This window comes from Gadus chalcogrammus, chromosome 21, assembly GCF_026213295.1.
Source record: "Gadus chalcogrammus isolate NIFS_2021 chromosome 21, NIFS_Gcha_1.0, whole genome shotgun sequence".
Taxonomy (NCBI): Eukaryota; Metazoa; Chordata; class Actinopteri; order Gadiformes; family Gadidae; genus Gadus; species Gadus chalcogrammus.
The window spans coordinates 8,181,721-8,193,618 of NC_079432.1; the positions used below are offsets into that span (position 1 = coordinate 8,181,721).

Below are 11,898 nucleotides of genomic sequence, written 5' to 3' on the forward strand. Positions count from 1 at the left end.
ACAACAAAAACAACAACAATGTAATCATAAGGTTGATTAATTATACACATTAGGTTATCTTTTACTTACTACAAAAATGTTTAGATCTATCTGGCAGTTCAGTCGAAACAAAAAAAATGACATCACCATCAAAGTTTGACCGTATGAGTAATATGTATCATCCATATCAGATCCACAGATGTTTGGTTTTGGAAGTGTGCAGGGCGAAAGGTAAAACTACATAAACAAACAACAAATACATACACAAAATTAACAATAATATCACTAAACAACCTGATAAACAACCTGTAGCCCAGCCAATGAAAACCCAGTGTCCAAAAGTCCATCCGGTGTGACCGGGATAACGAATCACATCGATAACTTTATTAGAATTTAATATCTCAATTACAGCGCTAATAATCCTTCTCTAACACTACCTGAAGCACCAAGGGCCATAACCTTGTCTGCCCTACACTTTCCACAGATCCCCTTTGTGACTGATCCATTAGGGTAACGATATCAGAGTTCTGGAGAGATAAAGAAGATGTGTTCAGGAGCAGCGGCAGTGTTGTGTTGTTGAGGGACAACACAGCATTTCTGCGGGGGCTATCTGCTATGAAAATCAGGGGGTGTGGAGGACTCCAAGGGTGTGGGTGGTGTTAGGAGTGTGCCCCTTTCTTGGGGGTGGTTGATGGGGGGGGGGGGGGACTCAACCGACCTCCACTATCACCACCACTATCTACAGCAGTGCCATCATACCACCCGCACCCCCACCATCACTGCCTCCACCACCATTACCACCACAACCTCCTCCGCCACCCTTCATCCCCGCCAACACAGCCACCACCTCCATCAATAACTCAACCACCCCTCTGTTTTGTCGTTATCTCGGATGTGTCACGCCTCTGCCCAAGGTGAGCTCACTTATCAATCAATTAATCAAACATTCACACACACACACACACACACACACACACACACACACACACACACACACACACACACACACACACACACACACACACACACACACACACACACACACACACACACACACACACACACACACACACACACACAAGCATGCATGCATGTACGCACACGCACACATACACAGACACACCAGCCCTGTTATAGGAATTAAATAACAGCATGCGGCCAACTTTTCTTTTTTGATATGATGCTTATTCTACTCATTTTACCCTTCACAATATTAATGTGTTGTTCAGAATGAAAATTAGAGGAAGAAACATCTGTCTGTATTTAAGAAGAGTACACACATTTCAAAAGCAGTCTCCTTGGAATATGACATTAACTCTGATTAAGTTTCATTATATCAATCGTATCTCTACTACCACATTAAGAATCGGAGGACGTTTTATATTTATTTTTCAGTCCAAGGATTGGAGCCATATCTATAACCCAGGTTAAAAACGACAACAGATTTTTGTTGGTATTGTGTGGCACTGACCTCTGCTGGATGATAAGAACAATGCAATGAAAGATTACCGCACTGTTACTCTCCTGTTATGGATTTGGCATTAGTTTAATTTTAAATTTATTCAATTTTATTTATAATGATTAAATATTTGAATTCTAACAAATTAAATCCTTGAATTTGTATATAATTTTGTGGATTTTTAATAATTGAACCGTGCAAACCAGAGGCGTCGTCAGCCCCTTTTACTGAGGAACGTGCACCAGTAAAAGTCTCCACAGTGCCCCAGTAAAATTTGAGTGATCATTATTAAATTAATCTGCAGCACTGCAAACCCTATTGATAAGAAGTAAAAGCACGTTGAATTGCTTCAATTTATTTTCAATGTATCAGAACATATTTGGAATAAATACTACTCAATTTGGTGTGCGACGCTTTCAGTAACTGTTTATGTGCTATTTCGGTGACATGAGAAAAGTCCTAGAAAACTGTGTAGCATAAAAAGAACTGCTGAATCACACTTCCTGTTTCCTGTCCCCTCAGGAAGTGGCAGGAAATGCCCGTTATTGGTGGGGCCATTCCACTCTTATCTGAAAGATGCTGTTTATTCCCCCAAGAATGTTTTTAGTCAGGAGGTTATTATTACTATGATAATGTACTCACAAGTGTAACTTTATCTTTATTGCTTACCTGTGCTGCATACATTTGTCATGAGAAAGGCAATTGCTGCTTATTTTTTTTAATATAGGCTATTTATTAGAATATTTATATCCATTTTAAAGCAACAGTGTAATTCCATTTTGGAAATAAAATTTAATTGTGCCCAGTGCTAATCACCAAAATAAAGTAAAAACTATAATTTATTTCCATTTCCACATCAAATAAATACAATTAAAACATTGCACCTACTAAACTTTATCTTTGGAATGAGAAATCTTTGCAATCAAAATAATTATATTTCTGAAGAAGATACCAGTGCTGTTATATACAAACAGAAAATAATGATGTATTTGTACCCCATTGGAGCTCAGGAAAAATGTACCTTTACTTTTAGTACCAAAAAGAATGTATATCTCTAAATCAAACACAGTGCCAACAGCACCTGCGTTGCTCCTGATAGCAGTTACTTAAATTACTTTTATGTTTGCCGTTGCCGTTTCTCACAAGCTGTGGCGAGTAGGCCTATGTCTTTAATTGTATCAGTGTAACTCCTTGGGGTTCCCCAGCTGTGCCAAGCATGAGTATTTTTCTGTTAATTCTCATTCATGTGATGAAGTCATCCATGTGTTTATCCGTCCGTCCGTTTCTCACACAGTAACCAACTGTGTCAGTGATTACCAAAATTAGTTCCCGATTGTTTATCACTTATTCTTTCACTTCTTAGTCATTAAATAGGCTGCTTAAATGAGCATGTGTTCTCCTTTAACAGGGCAGCGGGAATAGCAGGTATTGCATTGATTCACAGACGTCACGAATATCCGTCATAAATCCTTCTTTGTTTCATACAGGTTGAGCACAAAAACCCCATCAGCAAAAAAAAAAGGTTATTATCTCAGCCGTAATGCCGCGGTACCGGTAACGCTTTAGTTACTGCACACAAAGAAGTTCACTCTTTCTGAGAAAAACAAAAGCGGAAGATGTTTTTTTCATCAGGGCTGCATCTCGTATGCTCCCTCCGTGGCGATAAAGAAGTCGTTGAGGGTGTGCTGGAGGTGCTCGAAGGTGGGCCTCTCCTCGGGCTTCTCCTTCCAGCAGCCCATCATGAGGTCGTACAGCTGCTCGGGGCAGCCCTCGGGACACGGCATGCGGTAGAACAGATCCAGTTGGCGGATCACCTCCGGGTTGGTCATCCCTGGAGGTGAGGGGGAGAGGGTTCGTGGCGCGATAGTGGCGTTACCTTTTTTTTTTTTTTTATCTGGTTCAGGTTTATTGATTCATGACGCACTCTAACGGCAAACAATGTGCAGAAAAGTCCCCTATACTGTAGGGAGCATCTCGAAAAAGATGATGGCTTTTTTAAGATCTTACAAATCTTATAGTTGTGATAACGTCTCTTCAAAAGATGACTTCATGATAAACATTCTAAACTTTATTTAGATCGGAAGCCTAAAATACCCATCGCTGAGAAAAGTTATATTCAGTTGCTTTTACCCACAGGGACTTACGATGCAGTGATTAAGGAGCAGGTTACAGACCTTCTTGCTCAAAGATCCCTACCGGGCGACGTTGGGGCTTGAACCCACAACCTTTTGGCAGGGGCCTAAGCACCAGAACATACCTGGGTAGGGTATCCTCCCGTAGGTGACGATTTCCGTCAGGAGGATTCCAAAGGACCAGACGTCAGACTTGATGGTGAAGGTGCCATAATTGATGGCCTCTGGTGCTGTCCACTTGATGGGGAACTTGGCTCCTGTCGGGCCCAGAAATAAACACACATGACGTCAGTGCCTTGCAAGGCTTCTTAGAAAGTGCAGCACAAACGATGTGCTAATGAATTGAGTTCTAATAGAGGCAAGGCCAGTGTATTTATAGCAGCTTCCAACAACGGAAGTTACTTAAGAGTTCTTTAGGGCAGGAATACCCTTTTAAAACATTTAAAATGACATTCCATTCAATCTTTTCTTTTTAAATAGAAACGTAGGTTAAACGTTAAGTCATTTGTAGAAGAAACAAAATGCAAGAACCTATCCAGGTGAATATAAACCTATTTAAATTGATAAGTCACCTGTATATCTATGAGCATAAATAAACGAACAAATAAGCAATATACGTAGGCAGCGATGGATACTGTTACATTCCCATGGTATGGTACCTTCCTGTGCCTTGTATTCGGTCTCTATGATCCGGGCCAGGCCGAAGTCTGCGATCTTGCAGTGCAGCATCTCGTTGACCAGGATGTTGGCCGCCCGCAGGTCCCTGTGGATGTAGTTCTTACCCTCGATGTAGGCCATGCCTTCAGCCACCTGAGAGAGAGAGAGAGAGAGAGAGAGAGAGAGAGAGAGAGAGAGAGAGAGAGAGAGAGAGTGAGTGCACAGGGATGCTGTATTAAAATAATCAATTATATGATAATCAAAAGGGGAAATGGTAGCTGTGTGTGTTTATGTGAAGAGGGGAAGAAGGAGTTAAATGTGTGTCCTTGTGTGTGTTTTGCGAGGAGGGGGACAGCCATGTACTAGGGCCAGTCTGCGCCACTCATGTGAATTTATTAGCAAGAGGGCGGGGTTAAACAGGAAGTTCCCCTCGCATCAGGAAGTAAAAGACATCTCGCTTTTTTGTTCACTTAATCCCACACATTTCCTGTCCGGATGTTGATAATTGTTTGAAGGGTGTGTTCTTGACTTATGTATGGTGTTCGGTTTTGGAAGTGTGCAGGCGAAAGGTAAATTACATAAACAAGCAACAAATACGTATACAAAATTAACAATAATATCAATAAACAACCTGATAAACAACCTGTAGCCCAGCCAATAAAAACCCAGTGTCCAAAAGTCCATCCAGTGTGACCGGGGTAACGAATGTAGGTACCAAAGAAATGAATAAAAACATTGAATCTTTCGTCCCTCAGATGTATCCTCGCAATGTATGGCATGGTAATAATGTCAACTTCTGCGAGCTGTGCCTTGCTGACCTCAAGGCTAAAAATACCCTGTGTTGTAGACTAGGACACAAAGAAGGGTTTGTGGTCGAACGCTGATCAAATCAACCGATGGGTGTATCCACCAGACCCAAGAAAGCATCCATTCATGGTCGCTTCCTGGAAATTGTTGTTTTGACCCCTTTTATTAGTTTTACAAATAAATCCGGTGCTAGTAAAAGTTAAAAAGATGAAAGACTTGCTTTGTTTTGTGTTCAACGAGTGCTCAACACATTGTTCAACCGGGACAGCGTGTCCTGGAGCGTGTGCGTTGTGCCGGTGAAAGCGGGTTGCCGTTTGTATGTGAGGATAGACGCTACAGAGTACAGCAGGGTTCCCCACCTGTGCGGACATGTCTATCAGTTTGGGTATTTTCAGCTTCCTCCCCTCCTCAGTCTTTAAGAAGTCCAGGAGACACCCTGGAGCAGGACAGGATAGGGAGCACACGGTGAGCGATGATAGGGTGCAAGAAGGGTGTAGAAGTTTAGTATCTTTTCTATCTCTTTCTTTCTTCTCCCTCCCCCATCTGTCTCCCCCCTCGCTCTTTCTCCTGTCTTATCTCCCACGATAATCCCCCTCTCTCCCCCCTCTTCCATCCACTCCCCCTCCTCCTCTCTCCCCTCTCTTCCAACCACTCCCCTCCTCCTCTCCCCCCCCTCTTCCGACCACTCCCCCTTTCCTCCCTATCTCCCATCCACTCCCCCTCCTCCTCTCTCCCCCCTCTTCCGACCACTCCCCTCCATCTCTCTCCCCCCCCTCTTACCACAACTCCCCCTGCCTCTCTCTCTTCCTCTACCCACCACTTCCCCCTCTCTCCCCCTGTACCCTCCCCTCTCCCCTTACCCCTCCCCCACCCCGTCCCCCACTCACCATTGCACATGAACTCGGTGACGATGAGGATGGGCTCCATGGTAACCACGGCGTGCAGGTGCACCAGGCGGTCGTGCTTCAGCTTCTTCATGAGGTTAGCCTCCTGCAGGAAGGCCGCCGGCTCCATGGTCCCCTCCTTCAGCGTCTTGATGGCCACCTTCTGCCGGCCCTTGTAGTAACCTGGGAACACGTGTTTGGTGGGTTTACATTTATGATTCATTGTTTTTTTGTGTTGTGTGTTTATTTGCATTCACGAGGTTGCGTGTAAAAGTACAATACGTCGATTGTACGACTTGTAAGATTGTACGTTTTGTTTCCAGTAAACGCACAGTTAATAACAGCTTACGGCCATCAAGCTCACAGTACACAATACAATCACAGCAATATAGAGTCACAAATCTGATTTCAGATATCTATCTAAAGGCGGATGGCAGCGGAGCTAAATCAGGTTGAACAGGGCGTTAAACATTTTTTTTCACTTTATATTTTCTTCGACCAATCATGTTACATCATACGTGGATCTGTAAATAGTTAATTGCAAAAAAATATCTGGTGTCCGGCCCATAGGCTCTGTGCCTTCTCCCCCCAGAAGTTCTGTTAAACCTAGTAGGACTGCTGGAGCCCAGATGAACTAGAACCTAGATCCCTGATGAGCTAGAACATAACCAGCACTCACCCATCCACACTTCTCCAAACTGCCCCGCCCCCAGTCTCTCCATCATCTTGAGGGTGCTGCGAGGGATCTCCCACTCGTCCTGCGCCCAGGGCTGCTGGGGGGGCATGGCCTTGCAGGGCGCGTTGAGCCTCTGGCACAGACCGTCAGCTGTGCCTGCAGACCACCCAGACACCCAATGGTTATTTCATGTACTGAGTAATGAGTTGTTTAGGGGTTAGTAGGGAGGGGCATGCATTATCATTATTATGATTGTTGTTTTTAATAATAATTAGGTATTCACAGAGTAGCTGTGGATACCTATTGTTATTGTTATTTTTATAATTTAAAAAAAATAATAATTTTATTATCTTTTGTATGAACTATATCTCTCGGTCCACTCGTGATTATGTCTCCTTATAAAGAAAAATATCTTTACAAATTGGTAAAAAAAATAGCTAAAAACAAAACATTATACCTAGCAAAATATTCAGCTATAAAATTATGTAAATCCACTGCGTGTCCTTTTGTCAAAAATAATCAGAGTATTAGACTAAGACTAATTAGACCTTACATATAAACATCTAGGGGGGAAACAGGGCGTTACCATTCATTTCGCCTCACATTTCTTTCGACCAATCATGTCACGGGAGTCGGTGATCTGTAGCCGCGCGTTACATAGAATATCTCTACCGGAAACAACCGGCCCGGTGGAACCAAAACCAACGTCACGGGGCAGCATAATCATTGGCACGCAAAAAAACATGTTTTTATTTTATTATTCTTATTAAAAAAATTCACAGCACAATGCGGCAGCATAATTATTATTACCGATAATTTTTTGCACTTTATTCTGTTTTGGGCATTTCCTCCCAGTGCAAATGTTTAAATTAGTTACAGAAAGCAGTGTTCTGAAATGGGATAAATTAATAGTTTTTAAACCTATGTTGTGAGTAATAGAGAAGAAAATATTTAAAATATTGTTGCAAGAGGCCTGTTTGTATCGCCTTCACATGGTTTTGCAAAGCTGTACATGTCTTAAAGGTATTGATGTGGATGGTTCAAACATTCTCATATATTCTCGTTTTTTTTTTACATTTCTCACAGTGCAAATATGTTTTTGAATGAGTTTCTGAAGATTGTGTTTTAAGATGGGACATATGTAATTATAATTTGTAAGCCCATGTTGCAAATAAAACAACCAAAAAATGATTGTGGAATATATGGAAATAGTACAATTACAGGTCTTCTGGAAATGTTTTTGGTCGCTGTGTCATAATTCAGCTTAATTTTTTTATATATTGTTGCTTAAGGCACACTCATTAACGAGAAAATGTCAAACTAGCACTGCATGTTGAAAAAGTTTGCTGACCCCTGCCATACACTGTAAGAAGATGAGCAAAAACGTCAAACGAAGGCGATGCATACAGGCCACTTGCAACAATATTTTTAATATTTTCTTCTCTATTACTCACAACATAGGTTTAAAAACGATCAATTGATCCCATTTCAGAACACTCTGTAACTAACTAATTTAAACATATTTGCACTGGGAGGAAATGCCCAAAACAGAATAAAGTGCAAAAGAAAATCGGCCCTAAGGACTATGCTGCCGCATTGTGCTGTGAATTATTTTAATAATAATAATAATAATAAAAAATATATATATATTTTTTTTCAAGTGTGCCAATGATTATGCTGCCCCGTGCCAGTGGTGGCACGTGTGCCTAGGGTTGCCGACCCCTGGTCTATAGTGTTTTGAATTGTATTAATTTCGGAAGAATATCCCCGTGACGAAGCAGGAAGCACTGCCTCACTCCGCCCCTCACACTTTCTGGTTTCCGGCCCAGTCGCTGTGCTACCTCCCTCCCCCCTGAAGTTCGGCCTGAGCAACATAGGACTTCTGGATGCAAGATAACGTGCTAGTCAACTCGGAAGATTGGTCTTCTTATCTCGTAAACTCTAAACTCGGATTACTGCTCTTCTGGTACAGGAAATGCTGTGGTAAATCTCTCACGCCATGATTCTGTTTAAATGTTGCACTAAGCGATGCTTGAGGTCAAACCACAGGAAAACTGTCAATTACAAACGTGCAGCAATTTTACTTAAAAAGTGCAAAGTTTACGTACGGGTGTAGTATTTGACCAGTTCCTGCAGGGTGGAGAAGGTGATGGAGGGGGAGATGTAGTAGCCGCCGTTGTCCAAACAGCGGATCTTATAATGTTTCACAACGTCTCCTTCTTCTGCTACCAGATCTCGGATCGACAAGGAGAGGGCCCCTGCGATAAGAGAGAAAACTCATTTCACTCAAACACAAAGGGCTTCACAGGCCACATGCTAGGGTGCCCCCACTAACCGTAGTCCCCCAGAGAGCAATGAAAAACGTTGAAATGAAAAGAATTGTTATTATCAAAGAAGGAACGCAGACAGAGGGATCCTTCGTCCAGACGGAGGGTGAGTTGTTCAACGCAAGCCATAATGGAGACATAATGATAACAGTTAAAGTTTGATTCAATTGTTATAAAATATATTTTAAGAATTGTAGGTCCAAAAAAGGTTTGTTTGTAGTTAAAATAATGTGCGTGGATAAATGAATGATACTATTACTGCGTACTACTATTACAGGCCTTTCAAGATACGGTGCAAATAAGATGCAAAGTTACGATTCAAGATAGGCCTCTTTTGATCGCTAGTTTAATTATGCTAGTGTTATCCGTACACTGCTTGGGAGTCACGGCTCATCTATAAATAGATATTCATCTATAATACATAGAACAAGAGGAATAAGCACCTGCCGTTGTTTCGCTCTCTCGAATTAGAAAGGAACCCGGTTTGTTTGTTGGAGCGACAAGCAGACGCTCCGTCTCCCTCCTGCTCAGATCTTGGAAGAACCATCTGCAATTTAAATAACAAAAACTTTTTGTTATCATTTTTAAGGGTTTCTCGCTGATGTCTCTGTTGTTAAAGCCAAACTACATGACTAACTACCACATTTCTAAGTAAGTGTATTTTGCACACCTTTCAACCTCGAGCGAATGAGCTTTGGCTACAAAGGTGCATGGTATGAAGCCCTCATCTCCGGTTAACAGGGATTTAGCCAGCCACCAATCTCCATCCCTACAGTGGGAACAACAAGCATGGTCGATGTAATCGTTTAAGGAAGAGTAAGGGTGAAACGTGACCCGTCTCTCACTTCTCTTTAAGATGAAGCTGGGTGAACTTACTCCTGCAACACTTTGAGTCTCTCTCCCTTTTTGAAGGCCAGGTCATTGTCGTTTGTTGATTTGAAGTCATGTTGAGCGATGACCACATCTTCGTCTAAAGCCACATGAAATATCAGGTTCATGAAACCTATCCTTTTTTAAATTGTGTTATTAGTATTCTGTTTAGCAAAAATATTTGGTTGGTTCTGTCGGGTTCAGCAATTACCATTTTCTGTTTGGGATACTCCACTTTGTACCTCAGGAAACAAAAAGAATGTAGGCATATGTTACTCTATTTTATGTTTTTGTTTCTAAACTCAATCTTTTCAATAATAATAAAGATAAATGACACCTGCAATTTATATAAAATCCAACAACAAAAAATAGTTTTTTCTTACTGTAGGACTGGTAAAGTTGGAATTGGCCTTTTCTTCCTTTTCTTTGACTGGTTTCTGCCCACTGCACGCACAACCCATTCTACATGCATGCATGTACACAGGACATCTTAGTTGTGTGTGTGTGTGTGTGTGTGTGTGTGTGTGTGTGTGTGTGTGTGTGTGTGTGTGTGTGTACGTGTGTGTGTGTGTGTGTGTGTGTGTGTGTGTGTGTGTGTGTGTGTGTGTGTGTACGTGTGTGTGTGTGTGTGTGTGTGTGTGTGTGTGTGTGTACGTGTGTGTGTGTGTGTGTGTGTGTGTGTGTGTGTGCTATGCATGAGTGTGCTGTGCATGAGTGTGCTGTGCATGAGTGTGCTGTGAATGTGCGTGTGTCTTTTCGGTCATCGTATGCACCTAAACAATGTATAGCAAATCTTGCTGTACAACACTCTTAGCACCAACAAATGTCCTGCGAAATCAAAATTCACTCAAATGTCATTGAGTCCAACTGTATGTTTACACGCACCTGATCAAGTGAAGAAACTGTCCTCTGGGGTCAGGCTCCACTTGTCCCACTACAGGCCACCAGACCGGACCCTACAGAACTCAGCAGGGTCATCCTGTTTCTGGAAAGAACACAGGAACACACACAGGCACTCACACGAGGAAGTGAAATGTCATCTATCCATCCACTATATTCTGTGAAATTTGTATTTAGAATTGATGGGACGCACATCAAATTGGTCTCCTGATAGTCACTTTTAAATAAAATATTCAAGTTTCTCATTCAAATATGGAAAAGAGCTTAAGATATTCTTGAGATACAGGATAGGGTTAATGCTAGGCGTCTGCAGGGCTAAGGGCTGATGGGCATTAATAGAATTGTTAATGGACTTGAACTATTTCAAATATGTGTTATTCAGCCAGCTCTCGGAGCGCAATTGTTTCTAGGGGCTGAGGAAGATTTCAATATTAGAATTTTCTTTGGATACTTTTAATGTTTTTGCATGGTCTTTCTATTACATGGCATCATATTTCTGATGATATTGTGCAAGTTTTAATTTAAGGAAACAAGTTTCAATTATGACTTTTCTACATGAATAACCTATTTATATCATTATGACACTTGAGTTATAAAGTATTATATAGAATGGGAAGTCATGGAAACATTATAACCTGACCTGCAGGGTTTTTTTTAAAAAGGAAATGGTTAAATAAATACCTTGAAATAGTAGAACTTAGCCTGCAGTTGTTTCATCAGCAGTATCCAGATACAAATGTACTTCCTTATTAAGACTGGCTGTTACTCTTGGTAAAAAAAAAAAAAATCTCCCTCTCGCTTCTGTCTCACTTACTCTCTCTGTCGTTGTGCCTCTCTCTCTCTTTCTCCCTCTCCCTCTCTCACTCTTTCTGTTGTTGCGCCTCTATCTCTCTCGGTCTCTCACTCTTTCTCTCATTCTGTCTCTGATTCTCAATCACTCACACTCAAACACACACATGCACACACACACACACACACACACACACACACACACACACACACACACACACACACACACACACACACACACACACACACACACACACACACACACACACACACACACACACACATACAGACACACAGCCACTAACACAGACACACATGACCACAAATACACAAACCTCTCACGCACACACAGACACAGCAAAATTGACACAATCACACACCCACATGCAATCACACACACACATACACACACACATAG

At 41.8% G+C, this 11,898-nt stretch overlaps 1 protein-coding gene across 1 annotated transcript; it reads right to left on the reverse strand.

The window, feature by feature from the left end:
- Positions 1-1,246: 1,246 nt before the first annotated feature.
- Positions 1,247-11,566, reverse strand: blk (BLK proto-oncogene, Src family tyrosine kinase). Its single transcript, XM_056581604.1, has 14 exons — positions 11,373-11,566; positions 10,677-10,776; positions 10,175-10,253; positions 10,003-10,033; positions 9,798-9,891; positions 9,592-9,690; positions 9,365-9,468; positions 8,703-8,852; positions 6,598-6,750; positions 5,922-6,101; positions 5,394-5,470; positions 4,230-4,380; positions 3,696-3,827; positions 1,247-3,269 (listed from the first exon to the last, which is right to left on the reverse strand). The coding sequence occupies exons 3-14, from the start codon at positions 10,250-10,252 to the stop codon at positions 3,067-3,069; spliced, it is 1,452 nt and encodes a 483-aa protein (XP_056437579.1). The 5' UTR covers position 10,253; positions 10,677-10,776; positions 11,373-11,566; the 3' UTR covers positions 1,247-3,066.
- Positions 11,567-11,898: the final 332 nt, after the last annotated feature.